General features: G+C 42.9%; 1 protein-coding gene across 1 annotated transcript in view; it reads left to right on the top strand.

Moving 5' to 3' along the window:
* The window catches only part of LOC138573356 (tropomyosin alpha-1 chain-like), a 132,235-nt gene that overhangs the window by 103,527 nt on the left and 12,404 nt on the right, over positions 1 to 16,304 (top strand). The window contains exon 6 of the mRNA XM_069649329.1: positions 4,735 to 4,810. Coding sequence (XP_069505430.1) covers positions 4,735 to 4,810 — 76 coding nt within the window. The remainder of the gene's footprint in view (positions 1 to 4,734; positions 4,811 to 16,304) is intronic.

Below are 16,304 nucleotides of genomic sequence, written 5' to 3'. Positions count from 1 at the left end.
ATGGCGCCAGCTTACGCCAATTGCTTTGTGTATGTATTTGAGAGTCAAAATATCCTTGAAAATGAGAGATGGAAACCATATTTAAAAACTTGGATTCGATATATCGATGACATTTTTGGCACTTGGTCGGGAAACAAGGAGGAATTGGTGATGTTCTTAGGATACCTCAACAGTATAGACTCACGGCTTCAATTCACTCTTGAAATTGGAGACCCCAACATACACTACCTAGACGTACAAACAGTGATTAATGGGAATAAGATTGACACAACGCTACATACGAAAAAAACTGATCGCAATAATTTGCTTCATCGGATGAGTTTTCACCCTCCAAATATGCTTTGCAATTTACCTTTTGGACAAATGCTGAGAATTAAAAGAATCGTTAGCAATCCAGAAGATTGCGAAAGACAATTGGAACAACTTAAAGAAAGATTAAAAGAAAGAGGCTACCTGGAAACAGATCTGCAAACGGCACGTGAAAAGACAGTAACATTGACGAGAGAGCAACTGCTGACAAAAAGGAAAGAAAGGATTAATCCAGAACTAGTTTTCATTACAACATATGCTATACAGAGCAACAAAATAAAAGAAATAATTCGAAATAGGTGGAATGTTTTGACGAGTGATACTCAGATTAAAGATCTGTTCCCGCAACCACCTGTGTTTGCCTATAAAAGGAGTATCAATTTATGTAACATGCTGGTGAACACAAGAAGTAAGGACTCTAACAGAAGACCAGACAAGCACCCGGGCACCTACCCGTGCATGAGTTGCAGTAACTGTAACAATGTAATGAAAGGTAACACCATAATGCATCCCAAAACTGGAGTAAAAATCAAACTGAGGTACCATGCAACCTGTTTATCATAAAATGTTGTCTACACCATTAGATGCCCATGTGGCGTCTACTATGTAGGAGAAACAGCACGTAAAGTACGGATAAGAATAAACGAACACAAGTCATGTATTCGCAATGGCAACATGACCTCAGCCATAGCGAGACATTTTAAAGCTAATGGACATTCCCTTGCCCAATTGAGGTTTGCAGTACTGGAGGTGCCATCTACTAAGAAATGCAATAAAGATATGAAAAAATGGAGAGCACAACAAGAGGCATTTTGGATAGATAAACTGGACGCACTAGCTCCTGATGGGATCAACGAGAAGTTAGATTTGAGGTGTTTTTTATGAAGATGTTTCCTTTTTGAATGCTTATGATTATGTTTTTTCCACCTTGAAGGTATTCCAGGTCCAGGTTAATACGCCAGATTTTAATACAACCACATCTTACTGCGATGTAATTGCGACTGTTTGTAGGTAACTAATACCTAATTGTATATTATGATTATATCCAACTAAGGGTGTGAGTGTTTGGCCATTTAGACATTATACATTAGAGGACACTATGGCTATATAGGGCATTACACTTTAGGTAGGCTTACCGGGAATTATAATAACAGTGGAAAGAGATTTACATTGTAAAATAACATATATATCTCATGTAGTGCCCTTTATCCAGTTTTTAGCTTAAGTGAGCGATTTGTACTGAGATATTTCCTGTCTATCAGGCATCATTAGAGGTGTATTATTGGAGATTGTGGTGTTTGACACAGATAAGTGGCCCTCCTTGTCTAGTAAGTGTTTCATGCCGAGATGGACCCGGTTTTTTAGTCCTGGTTTTTCTAACTAAGTAGTTGGGTATCGTGTATTCTATATATTTACGTATTGTTATGTAGAGTACTGTCTCCACTAGTGTACTTCATCTATGTACCTCGAGTCATTTAGATCACTACAGGATTATTACGCTCATGTCTTTAGTTTTGGTAAACTGACGGACATAATTGTTCTCCACACTCACCATTTCCAAACGTTTCACATATAGGCTTTATCTATAGTATGAGCTTTCTCCGTCTGAGAACGCCGACAGTAGTGTAGCATCCGACGAGGCGGATCCGCATAAAATGAGATATACGGTTCATACGAACGTACCCACACCCGCACTAAGTGTTCTTGTCCACCACTATTAGTTCATTAGGTGAATACTAGACTACATGACGTTAAGGAGAGATGTTAGCATTAGATTGCCGTTCTGTCACGGAAATATGATCGATGTTGCACAGTTAACTTCCAGTCATATCCAATTTAGATTTGCGTTCCCTTTTAACGTTTTGTTATATTGTGTCACTGGTACATATTGATGAGAGCTCTGAGGACAAATGAGTGGAGGGTTATGTAGGTTTTTGTATTAATTACGCTGTAGCGACACCATTCTAAGATGGCCACTTCCTTCGTCCGTGATTCTCCTGCAGGAAACCCGAGTTGTTTCCTAGGTTACGTGTGACAACAAATATATTCACTGTGAAACGCGTGTCCATGCGGTTTCACTGAGAACTGAGGCGAGTCCTCTTGCAGATTCAGGTAAGCCGGTGTTCCTGCTGAGATAATAAACGCTACCACTAGTTTTGAGAAGTAGTCCGAGTGATCACGTATTTTTTCCAACAGATGTTCTTGGGAATCCGGTTATTTTCACCTGAACGTATGCGATTTCAGTTAGCGAACGCTCAGCCATTTTGCAAGCTTATCTTGAGGGATACAAGGTCAGTGTGAGTTTATAGCTTTTACACTTGTTTTCGACCTCTAAATGAGGGTTTAGTTACATCTCTCTACCTTTTGTTTTTCCTGAATTACAACGGCTAATGCTCCAATCCCAACACTCTTCACATTTGTATGTATGTTTTCAATACTCTCACGAATTGTGCACCTGTGGGTCACATGGTGGCACATTTGATTTTTCACACATATTGATTGATGTAAACGTTGTGAAATGCTTATTGAACTTGTGACTGAACAAATGTGGTTGGTTAAATCTGTGCGCATCCTGGACTTTTTAAATATGGATATCCATTTTTTTCACTTTTGGTTATAATATTGTGCTGTTGTGAAATGTTGCTTTCATTCATTGTTTTGAACAACAATTGATGTTATATAGGCCCTGATGAAGGATTTCATTCCGAAATGCATTGGCCTTCACACTAAGCATCTGCATAAAATTTACGTATCAAGTGCGAAATAACTTGAATAAAGCTTAACTATATGAAAGATAAGCATTTCACTTGAGCAGAGTTTGTGTCAGTAAGACATAATCCATCATCTACTTAAAGAAACCACTTTTAAGTGGGGATAGGAGTGCAGCCCACACTGCTGGCCAGACGGCCAAGGTCTTCGAACAATCATGCATCGCCTTCACACACCACAGACAGAAAGGACTACATGCATCCGAGACCCTCTGTCAACTGAACACTTCACCCACCTCACATTCTATGGAATGTCGGCCAAAGCCCAGCACAAAAGCATTCTCCACTGACGGCACCGATCAGGAATCACACATTGCCCCTCACACACACACAGACACCACCTACACAAACCATCAAGGAAGGACGTGGCAAAGACTTATTAGTGTCTGACCCCTCAGACGGGACTACTTACCTCAACCACCCATCAGAACTAGACCATAATATCCTAGTGCATCAGTGATCACTGCAGAGAGTTATCAGTGCTAAAAGCACATGTAAATAGCTGTGGCGGGGTGTGCAAGTCTCCCATACCATAAGGGTCATCATGCTAACATATATCTGAAACCATTGATCTCCCCATAGAAGTGAAATGCACCTGCATGGGGGAGTTAATTAGACTATTATTAATAATATAGCAGAATATGGGTCCTAACAGCCATACAGAGCTCTCATGTGTCCCCATTCCATACGTGAGAAAGTCATCCAATCAAGGTCTTTTCTTGAAATGCTTAGATTTGTAGTCCTAAATTTAAAATGGAAAAGACATAACTACCAGTCCCAGAATTCCAAGAAAAAAGCAGGACTGGATGGCTTTTTGTCACGCATGAATTTGGGAAACTAAATAGCCCTGGTCTTAACAGAGTATGTAAAGTTTTGTAAAAGTGGATTGTTAACATTTACAGTATCCAACCGCAACTGTATTTTCGTAACAATTAACAAAACAGAAATTTAATCCCAAGCAATAACAACTATGGTTATACATCTTGCAGTTGAAAAGGCAACATTGGAACACACGTTTGAGTTGGGAGACATGCAGCAGGTGGATCACCATTTCCCTCTAAGGGGTCTAGAACGTGCATTTGTAGCGCACATGTGAGAAGACAATGGGCCTCATTACGACCCAGGCGGAGGACCATGGTGCTATTAGCACCATGATCCATGCCGGTGACCGCCATGGCAGAATGGGGAATAGGTTGGCGGGGCGGTAATTCCCCATGCCGCCATGGCCCTTCCCCATTCCCATTTTTGCCCCATAGGGCTCAATGGGAATGGGGAAGGCGCTAAGTACGGTGCTGCAAATTGCGGCACCATACTTAGCACCAAGGTCCCTTTGCGGGTCCCTACTTTAACGGCTGGTGAAACCAGCCGTTAAGGTCGGGTCCCGCAAAGGAACCTCGTAATTAGGCGCTAATAGGTTAACGGCGCCGCAGCCTTTTACGGCGCCGTTAACCCATTAGCGGCTGGGTCGTAATGAGGCCCAATATATTTTTAGATTCAGTATTTAACAAACTCCATGTTTTCCTTTATAGTCAGTGCATATTCTGAAACGAACTGGCCCACTAGAAGTGTTTATGCATCTGCAATGACACAGAATGAGTAGGTATATCAAGTATCGCCACACAATGACAAACATTCATATGTTATTTCTTTCCTACAGCAAATGCAGTGACCTGGAAGAGGAACTGAAAAATGTCACCAACAATTTAAAATCGCTCGAGGCGCAGTCGGAGAAGGTTAGTTGCTGTCAGCTGTCTATTTGCACCTCCAGTCTCAGAGATCCCAAGCTGTCCAGTCCACTGGACTACTGTTCCCCCAGTTCTGCTTTTTCATGTTGCATACTGGTAAGCCCATATTCTGAATAATAATTGACATGTGGCCCCAGGCCATGTCACGTATGGCACTTTTAGCCACTCCTGCCGTTTCACCAACAGCATTTTGGGTCTACAGGACTTGTAGGTTCATACTTGAAAGAACAAAAACACAAATATAAGTGCTGTTGACTGAAAAGAAATAACTAGCGGAATCTGTCATACGTGACATGAAGCCATGCAGCATCTACGGGGACATGTAGGATGTGTGTTGAAGGGAGCATGGATACAATGGGCTGTAAGGGAAGCCGCAGGAGTGCTCTAAAACCCCAACACAGAGTCAGGGGTGTTGGAGACCCTCTGTGGGGGCCCCTGACATATGACTGACCTTACCCAGGCCTCCTGGTGAATCCGAGTCTCAGGCTTGATGAGAAATCCCCTGAATCACATGACTATTATTAGGTGAGCAGTTAGTACCCATTGGCTGATTAAATACTAATATTTTAAATTAGCAGCTAAGTCACAATGCTTGAAGCTTACACAACCTGCTTTGATTGGCCCATTAAATACTTTCATCTCTGCATCATACAGCATGGCATCAACTATAATGTTAAAACACACCTTGAAGTTCCATTTGCCCAAGGCATTAAACAATGTCCAACAGAACGGTGTTACATCTAACAATCCATTTATTACTTAAGCAATAAGCCCTAAGCAGTGGGTGCCTTACTGCTTCAGGTAATGTCCCGTAGCCCATAGTTACCGTAGGTCCCAGGGTATTACCTGAAGCAGTAAGGCGCCCACTGCGGTAATGCCCCCCCTGCACAGGGTACTAAAAGCATTTTTTTTCAGTTGTGAAAAGCTTTGGCCTTTCGCAACTGAAAAAAAAAATTGAAAAATAAATGGCTGCCAAGGAAGGGGAAACGTAGTCCGTTCTCCATTTACATGGCGGTCATTGTAAATAGTAAATAAAATAAACAAACAAAATGGCGACCATGGAAAGGGAGAGGGGAGTACATATAGTCCCTTTTTCCTTTCAATGGTGGTGTGTCACAGATCGGGAGTGGGCGTTCTGGGGACAGAAGTGTTCCCAGCACGTCCGCTCCTGAAAAGGAACCAAAAAGAAGGTAAGTGGGATGGGGTGGTGAGGGAAAGGGAAATCAGGGTGAGATGGGATGGAGCACTTAGCTCGTTCCCTGGCAGGGAAGATGGCGGCCTCCAGACCTGAGGAGGATCGGGTGGTGGGATTACCATCTGGTAATCCTCCATTCCAAGCCTCCTCATTGGATATCACAAGCCCCCTGCCAGAGACTAATAAGGCAACATTAGGACTGTAACACTCCAAACATACATTCTTTTTTTATTTGTATGTATCACTTCTATAGCACCACACGCCCATGGGCCTCAGGGCACACATAGAACAAAGAACAGACGAACAAACAAAAAAGCCATCATGGGACTATGATTGGACAAAAAGACAGAAATATTCAGCCTACTTCATTGTTAAAAAGGTGTGTTTTCAAAAGAGGTCAAGGAGGACAACGTCCGAATCGCAGTGGCAAGACTTTCCGGACTTTAGGGCACGCACATCAATGTTTGCGTCACCAAATTTGTCCAGTTTAAAGCAAGGGTGAACGAGTTTCCTATCGTTATTGGAACGTAATATTTTTGTGGTTTTTGCAACTTCCCGACGATTCTTCAAGTAATAACTCAGATTGCATTTGTAGGTCAAGGACAGAAGCTTGCGGGTCATTCTGTGTTTGACCGTCAACCGATGTAATGATCGTCTGGCCTGTTAGAAAGCCCACATACTGCCCTCACGGCCCCATTTTGGATGGTTTGAAGCAACTGCAGGTTTGCCCCGGGGGTTCCAGCCATCAGACTTTTACAGTAGTCTAGTCGCGAGTTAATCAGAGCTGTGGCAATGAGCGATCTATTTTTCAGGGAGAGAAAAGGCTCAATTTGATTGAGCAGTTGTGTCACATAGGCACTTGACGAACTGAGATGAGAGACATGAGACTTCATTGTCAACTGTGAATCCAAGTATATCCCTAAGGTCTGTTTAGCAACATGAATAGTACCGCCAGGGATGAAAAAATGACTATACCTGGAATTTAAACTCTTCATTCATGGCCCTGAAGCAACCATCAACAGTTCCGTTTTGTTGTCATTAAAAGCCAGTGAATTGAAGGCCAACCACGATTGTATTGCTGTGTACAAAGTATTAATGTCTGCCATATCTTGGGTGTAGTTGCATGAAAAAGATCTGTGTATCGTGGGCATAGTTCGTATATACCAAACACCAAGGCTGCCCAAGAGAGCGAACACTGATCTTGTATAAATATTGAACAGCATGGGAGATAGGCAGGATCCCTGCGGTACTGTGCAGTTTACCGAGTTGAAGCGGGCCCCAGAAATTATCCTATCCAGTCAACAGCATTCTTAGAGCATCCTGTGATTCCAGATAGCCTGGTGGTAAGAATAGTGTGATCAATGAGATCAAAAGCCACGGATAAGTCAAGCAGCATGAGCTTGGCGGGACAGCCCTTTTCTATAATGCTTGTAATGTTGGACTTAACGCCCAATAAAGCTGCTTCATGCTTGGCTCTGAAATCAGATTGATGGGTGTCCAAGTATGTTGTTCTTTTCTATGAACTCCTGAAATTATGTATAAGCCATGTAGTCCAGTATCTTCAGGAGAATGGGCACATTTGTGATTGGACCGGAAGTTGCTGGCAAATGCCGGGTTTCCAAACCATTTTTTTAAGAGAGGAGTGACACAAGCCTCCTTAAGGCATGATGGTGCGTGCCATTTTGTGAAGGATGCATTAATGAACTTAGTGATTACTGGCATAAGATGATCCAGAGACTCTTTGATAATATAGGCTGGGCAAATGTCACCCATTCAGGATGTAGGTTTCAGGCTTTTGAGAGTTTTAATGGCTTCATATTCCGTAATTTGCTGAAAGGCAAATGTGTCTAAGATGGTATTCTGGTTACTGCCTGAAGAGAGAGAGTGCATATCAAGAGTAATGGAACCATTAGTCAACTGACTGCGGGGGTGTAGAGACTTTCTTTTTAAGTTCGTCCTGGATCTTTTGGCACCAATGGGTTATTTTATCCGCCATTGATGTCTGTTTGGTTCTGCCTTCCAGTTCTTTTAGTATCTTAAAAAGCTTGCTGAGGGGTGACTTGGCGTTACTAATTCTGGTGTTGTAGTCACTATGTTTGGCAAAGTTAATAGCACACTTATAATTCATTGCTGATTCCTTATTAGCTGATAACATGGAGGGGCACTGCCTGTTCATGTGCCCTTTTGAGCTTTCGGGCACCTCATCTGTGAACCATGCATTCTTCGTGACTTCTAGTTTTGTTATTTGTGGCCGTTCTGGGACTAAATGGGCAAAAGTGCTTGACATTGCCTGCAACAGATGAGTCACAAGTACGGTGGAATCAGGAATGGTGGGAAGATCAGCAAGCCTTGGAGTCATTGAGGTAGCAAAGGTGTCGAGGGTAGCGCGCTTAAGGTTCCCACTATTTTGACCATCCTAGGTGTTTTGTCAAGCCGCTGCAGTTTTGACGGTAACAAGAGCAGAACATAAATTAGTGCATGGTCGACCATGGCCAATGATGGACTGAGGGCATGATAGTGGATGAATTATAAGGCAAAAACCCAATCTAAAGTGTGTTCATCTCTGTGCGTGGGAGATGTGACTAATTGCATGTAGCCCACTGACTTTAAGGCTGACATTAGGGACGATACCTGAGCATTGTCCTCCTCGTCAGCCCAGAGATTGAAGTACCCAAAGACTATCACGTGTGATTTAGGCTTTATTGTCTCACCAAGAAGAGCTAATAGTTCTTCATATTGCAGGGTTTTCTGTGTGGCTCTATAAAGAACAAGTAACCTTATCGAAGTATTATGGTCAACCTTTCATTTAATTAGAATAGTCTCGCAATTCTCCAGATTTAAAGAGTTGACAGAGTAACAGTTTAGGTCTTCCTTAAATATTAGGGCTACACTACCTTCTCTAGATCCAGGCCTATCAGTTCTGATCATACTGTATCTCACTGTGGTGGCGAGGGAAGCAGTATGAGCCGCAGCGTCATGTAGCCATGTTTCCTGTCTGTGTTAGTTTCTGCCAAATAATCAGCAATTTCGGTGGATTATTACACGAGAGAATGTGTGTTCAATATTGCAGTGGAGTAACTTTGCGGAAAATGTTGGGGGGACATGACATCTGAAGAAAAGGTGCCCCAGCCAAATGAATGGGGACAAAACGGTGTGCCGTGAAAGTTGGGGGGGGACAAACACCCCTGTCCCCCCCTAAAATTACGCCCATGCAATATTGATATATTGAGCTGTGCAACCACACTTCAGGTTAAGTCCTCACGTTCCGAACATGCAGCCTTTAATTATTTCTTTAATTATTTCTTAGCCTTCTCTTGTGCCCTTTCCACCCTGTTGGGCACACTCCTCCATTAGAAGAAGGGAAGGAGACCAAGGGAAAGACAAATAGGGACATATAGAGAGGATAAGCATACAAACTAGATTAATTGATACACAGGTGGCCATAGAGAGGGAGAAGGGATTTGAATGTGACTGGGACAGTCTCCTGAGACTCGCTGCCACCACCGCCATCAACTTGGTGAAAACCCTCGGGGCATAGGTCAGCCCACATGGCAGAACTTGAAAGTGAAAATGAGAACCGCCAAGGGCAAACTTCAGGTGCCTTCTGTGCTTGTGAGGGATTGGCACGTGAAAGTAAGCATCCGGAAGGTCCAATGAAACCAACCAGTCCTGAAGTTGGAGGGCCTGAAGGATCTGACACTGGGTAACCATCTTTAACTTGTCCTTCCTGAGGAACTTGTTCAAGTCTCTGAAGTCTAAGATTGGTCTCAATCCTCTGTCCTTCTTGGGGATTACAAAGTAAGGTGAGTACCAACCCTTGTTCCTCTCCACTACAGGTACTGGTTCTATAGCACCTTTCTCCAGAAGGGTCAAAATCTCCTGCACAAGAAGCGGATCTGGAGCTTTGAAAGAGTTGTTCCCCGGTGGATGATCCTGAGGCCTTCTTAAAAAGGGAAGGCAGTTACCCTTGGCTACTGTTTCCAATGCCCATGCATCTGAAGTAATACCCTGCCATTCTTGCAGATGATGTGAGAGTCTGCCTGCCTCTGGGGTTTTATGGACTAAGGCCGCAGAGAGGTTGGCAGATGTAGCAGCTGAGTGTAAAGCAGCTGTTGCCTGGGCGGTTTTAGCTCCTCTTCACCGTCCACCACAGGGGAATCTTCTCTGACCTCTTTGATTCGGCAGTCCTCTCCCTGTTCCAACTTAGGGGTAATAATGAAAGGACCTGCCCCTCCAAGCTATTCCAATGGGGCAGGTTTGTGGCTGTCTGATTGCAGCACCAAAGGATTTGATGGCTGCCTTGGAGGTCTGCAGGTTCACCTAGCTCTCGTGGGACTTGCTGCCACATCAATGTGTGTTATCAAAGGGCATGTTAAGAAGTCTGGATTGCACATCTAGAGCAAAACCAGACTTTCTCAACTAGGCAAATCTGCGCATTACAGTGCTAGCCGCCATAGCTCGAGACCAGTCTGAAGGGATTCGCACATTGAATCCTTCCCATCCTTAACAATATTCAGGAAACCATCTCTTTCTTCCCCTTCAGGGATATGTTCAGCCGCCATTGATATACATTTCCATAAGGTAAATATGAATTAAGCCAGTGCACATGTGGCATTTGCCAATTTAAAGGCCATACTTCCAGCAGAGAAGACCTTTTTCGCCCTAGCATCATAGCGTATGGCATCCCTGTCGGGGGGAATTATTGGGTATGCATTCTGTTTAGATGTGGATGTGGTGGCCTGTACCACCAAACTTTCTAGAGTTGTTAGTTAACAGGGTCACTGCTTGAAGCTCTGTATTTCTTTATTCATTTTTTATTTACTGCTGGAATTAATTCCAGCGTCTCCCCGTTGGCATTGACCCGCCTTTGTAAGGCTGTATGAAAGGGAAGAATAGGGTGCTCCTAGGGTCCCTTATCTAAAATATCTGTAAGATAATCCTGCTCAAAAAGTGGTGCTGGTCTATTCCATCCCAGATAATCTATGAATCTAGACATTAATTGTCTGTACGACCCATCAGCCTGGTCTGAGGGATCTGGCCTTCCAAATTCAATTTTGGGAGAAGTGTCTATCCCACTTGCAGTTTGCAGAGTCTCATGTAGATCTTTTAACCTTGAGTCTTCTAAAATCAGAGCCTCTGGAACACCTTGTGTCCCATATTGCAATCCAAAAGGACGTGATTCATCAGAGGATGGCTCATTTTCCTCATAAATTGAGAAAGTGACTTAAAAAAGTATTTCCTTGGTAGTGGGGTAAAAGAGTCTCTAGTTCTTTCAAACTCCTTCCAGGATTTTTTCACATGCATCGACAATGGCGTCGAAGTCTTCGATGACGAGACGTCGAAGATTTTCCCTTCAAAGGAGTTTGTTCTCGACTCGATGGATCCTCTGAATGTTCCTGAGGAGCTTTCTCCTGGACACCCGACGCAAGGGTGCTCAGGTTTTTGTTTTTTGCTTTCTCTTTGTCGGGTTTCTCCACATGTGCATGACTGTTGCTTTTTTCAAGGGGGTCAAGGCTGCATTCACAAATACCTGAAGCATGGTTAGTCTGAATCTCTCCCATTCAGCTAGTAAGGCAAATTTGGTCGGGCAAGCGACCTGTTCAGGGTAGGAACTCCACGTCACAGATGGCGATCTGTGACACCTTTTCTTCGAACGCTGTGATGCCGATAATGAGTGGTCAGACCCACTCCTGGATCGAGATCTTTTAGCTTTCGTCCGACAAGGAGAGTCACCTCTCAACTCGTCGGAGGATTGCTTTTTTTACTGAGTCGTCAAAGGGGTTTTATTTGAGCTACCTGCAGCTATCTTCTATATATGCTCTTTCTGGGCTTTCACTGTCATCGATAGGCAGGAGCCACACTCCGATGTTATATGATTGGATCCCAAACACCACAGGCACACCTAATGGGGGTCCGTAAAGGACATTTTTGCCCCCGCAATCGTGGCATTTTTTAAACGCCGATCTTGGCGTCGATGATGCTGAAGAAGATGCCATTATGTTTCACAAAATTCAATAGGTTTCTCAAAGGAACCGAAGCACGCAGATCTTCCGAAGCGATAGCTCTTGCGGAAAAAATTAACTGAATCCAACAGTTGCTGCGCACGCTATATACCTGTGATGACGTCAACATCGAGATGGAGGCCCTCGAGAGACATTGAGTTGATAGGCATCGACGCGCAGAGCCTCCTGCTGGAAAACATTTCCAAAGAAGCTAAAGCTGGATATGGAGATATCAAAACATGAGGAGTGTGTGGGAGGACACAATCCATTCAACCTGTAATTTTGTCATCTAGCACAGGGAAAGTGACAAAGGACTGTTACAAATGAAAGAGGGACTGTAATGGAAGTGAAGAACTAGGATGAAGGAGAAGGACAATGATGAAGGATGGACAATGACACAGGATGGGGACTAACAAGGTGATGGATGAGAAAGACTGTGATGAAGGAATGTGATGAAGAAGGGCTATGACAAAGGAGAATGTGTATGACAAAGAGAAGGACTGTAACAAAGAAAGACTCTAATGAAGGACAATGATTCTACTCTGATGAAGGAGAATGATTCTGATGAAGCACTGTGATGCAGCAGAACGACAGCAACAAAGGATAATGATGGAAATGAAGAAGACGGATTGTGATGAGCACTGTGAAGGAAAAGGCCTATCATGAAGGACAATGCCTGTGATGAAGGACTGTGAAATTCAAAGAGGGACTGATAAAGGTAAAGAACTAAGATGAAGGTGAACGACTAGGATGAAGGAGAGGGACTGATAAAGGCGGGCTGTGACAACAGATTGTGACAAAGGGGAAGGACTGTAATGTAGGACTTTGATGAAGGACTGTGACAAAGGGGAAGGATTGACAAAATAGGAATGTGATGAAGAAGTTCTGCGAAGAAGAACTATGAGGAAGAAGGGCTATGGCAAAGGAGAAGTTTATAACAAAGAGAAGGACAGTGGCAAAGAAAGGCTCTGATGAAGGAACAGAATTCTGATGGAGGACTGTGATGCATCAGAACGACTGCAACGAAGGGTAAAGATGGAAATAAAAGAAGGATTGTGACGAGGGGTGGTGAAATACAAAGAGGGACTGAAAAAAGGTAAAGGACTGTAATGTAGGACTTTGATGATGGACTGTGACAAAGGAGAAGGATTGACAAAATATGAAGACTGTGATGAAGGAAATGAAATGGGGGAAAAAGAGAGGACTGTGAGGAAGGAGAAGGGCTGTAATGAAGAAGAAAGACTATAATAATGGATTATTACAAAAGAGAAGGACTGCAGTGAAGGACTTTAATGAAGGACTGTGACAAAGGAGAAGGATTGACAAAAAAGAAAGCTTGTGATGAAGAAAAGGTACTGGACAAAAGAGGGGAGTGTGATGAAGGAATGGGACAAAGGACTGTGACAAAGAAAGTGTGGTGAAGAAGAACTTTATGAAGGAGGAGGTCTATGATGAAGGAAAAGGACTGTCAGGAAGAAAGCCTGTGAAAATGAGAAGGTCTGTGATGAAGCAGAAGGACTGTGGCAAATGAGAAGGACTACGACAAATATCTGTGATGAAGTAGAAGGACTGCGATGAAGGAGGACTGTGACAAAAGACTGTGATTAAGGAAGAACTGTCAGGACAAGGGCTGTCATGTCAGGAATTAATGCTAAAGGAAATGACTACGATGATGGTGAATGACTAGGACAGTGAAAGAGAGACTAGGAAAAAGAGGAAGGAAGGACTAGGGAAAATAACTTGTGATGGCAGTGAAGGACTGTCAGGAAAGACAAGGGCTGTGATGAAAAACTGTGACAAACAAAAAAGGACTATGATGAGAGGAAAAGACTATGACAGAGGAACAACTGAGATGGAAGAGTGGGGCTGGCAAAGGAGATCTGTGATAAAGGACTGTGAAGAAGGAGGTGTTTGAAAAAGGAGAAAGATTGTGATGAAGGACTACAACAAAAGAAAAGTACTGATGAAGGACTGTGGTGAAGGAGAATGACTGTGATGAAGGGCTGTGACACAGGAGATGGACTGTGATGCAGGAGAAGCACTGTGACAAAGAACTGTGAAGAAGGAGAAGCACTGTGATGAAGTACTGCAATAAAGGAGGACTGTGATGAAGGAGAAGGACTGTGGCAAAGTAGTAATACGAAGGAGAAGGACTGTGGGGAAGGAGAAGGCCTGTGATAAAGGACAGTGACTAGAGAGAAGGACTTTGATAAAGGAGGACGGTGGTAAAGGAAAAGGACTGTGATGAAGGACTGTGATGAAGTGAAATTACTGTGGTGATGGAGACGGACTGATGAAGGAGATAGAGTGTAACAAAGGTGAAGGGCTATGAAGAAGGGCTATGATGAAGAAGGACTGCGATGAAGTAGGACTCTAATAATGACTATGCAAAAGGAGAGGTACTTTGGTGAAGGAGAACAAACATTTTGAGGACTGTGACAAACAACTATGATGAAGGAAAAGGACTGCCATGAAGAAGGCCTGTGATGAAGGAATGTGACAAAGAAGGACTGTGAAGATGGAAGTTTACTATGATGAAGGACAATGCCTGTGAAGGAGGGCTGTAATGAAGACAAATGACTGCGATGAAGGAGGATAATTGAAGTTACGAGAAGGACTGTGACAAAACAGAAGGATAGATGAAAGAGAAGGACTTTGAAGGACTGCTGAATGAAAAGGACTGTGATTCAGGACTGTGACCAATGGGATTGAAACCAACAACTGTCATGTCATGAAGGACAAGGACTGTTGCAAAGGACAGGGACTATCACACAGAACTGTGACAAATCAAGAAGGACTATGATTAAAGTGAATGACTAGGATAAGGGGGAAGGACTAGGACAAACGATATTATCCATATTGCTTGCAGCCCATTTCACCAAATCCTGTTTCCCTGACATTTATTTGCCACCTTTTAGTGTAAAAACGTAGACGAGGGTTTTAGGAAGGCATAGGAATGTAGCGGTGTGAGGGAAGGTTGAGAAGGGTGTGTGGTGATCTCCCCTCACATTCTTGCAGTTGAAAGCAGTAAAAACATTTAGGAGCAAACAAGAGTAGATGAAATGCGCTGTGAGTAAATGCCAGAGATCCAGACAAAGGGGAAGATCTAGGAAGTAGGAGAAGTACTAGAAAGAAGAATGACTAAGTCAAGGAGAAGGACTAAGATGAACTAGAAAAACTAATGAAGGACTGTGATTAAGGATAAAGGCTGTCATGAAAGATATGGATGGTGACAAAGGCCTGTGATAAAAGAAGAGGGATTTTGAAGATGAAGGAGGACTATGATGAAGGTAAAGTACTAAGATGAAGAAGAACTAGGATGAAGGAGAGAGACTGATAGATGAGGGCTATGATGAAGCAACAGGAATGTGACAAAGGAGAAGGATTATGAAGAAGGAAAAAAGGTGGTGATGAAGAACTATGATGAAGGAGGAGGGTTAAGACGAATGTCTATGACAAAGGTGAAGGAATAGCACAAAGGAGATGTAATACAATGAAGTGGAAAGACTAGAAGAAGAAGGACAAAAAAGGACTTTGATGAAGGGGAAGAACTGTGATGATGGACTATGACGAAGGAGAAGGACTATGACGACACAGAAGGACTAGGACCAAGAGCTATAAGAAAGGTTGGTGAGTGAAAGGACACACAAAATAACATTTTATGATACAACCAGTATATCCCAATAGTGTTGACAGGTGCATTGCCAAACAAATATTCTGCTTCTCAACACCCTTTCTCGTCTCTCGCTAATCTGTAACATTGTTTTGGACCCAAGCTGGCACTAATGCACCTCCATATTTGCCAAAGAGCAAAAACAGAAAATAGGATTTAGACACAAAGCTTGGAGGCATTCACACCAGGAAAAAAAAGACCTCAATTACAATGTTTTCTCACACCATTCAGAATGCCCTTATCCACAGGAATACTTTGGCAAAGCTGGCCTTGCCAAATTTCAGCAAAAACTAAAAATGGAGACGAGTTGAACTGATGGACTTAGAAAGCAAATGAGCCACCATGAAAACAAGAAATAGAACGTTTGTAAAATAAATATAATTTTAACACAGCCATTCAAACACCAAAGCAAACTGGCAGAATTTCAACAGAAATGTATTGATTTAGCTTTCTTCACCAAAACATCATTAAAAACAGCACTTCCATACACTTTAATAAAAAAACATCAGAATAGTTTCTTTGGGTTAAACTGAGTAAGGTACGTTATTTTAAAGAAAATGTTCTTCAAATGTACTGTGCCAGTATAAATTAAAAACTGCTTGCAATCCAGTG

Source organism: Ambystoma mexicanum, chromosome 1p (genome assembly GCF_040938575.1).
Source record: "Ambystoma mexicanum isolate Mex_15411 chromosome 1p, UKY_AmexF1_1, whole genome shotgun sequence".
Lineage (NCBI taxonomy): Eukaryota > Metazoa > Chordata > Amphibia > Caudata > Ambystomatidae > Ambystoma > Ambystoma mexicanum.
The sequence above is the reverse complement of the archived record's forward strand: the minus strand, read 5'-3'. Positions and strand labels throughout refer to the sequence as shown.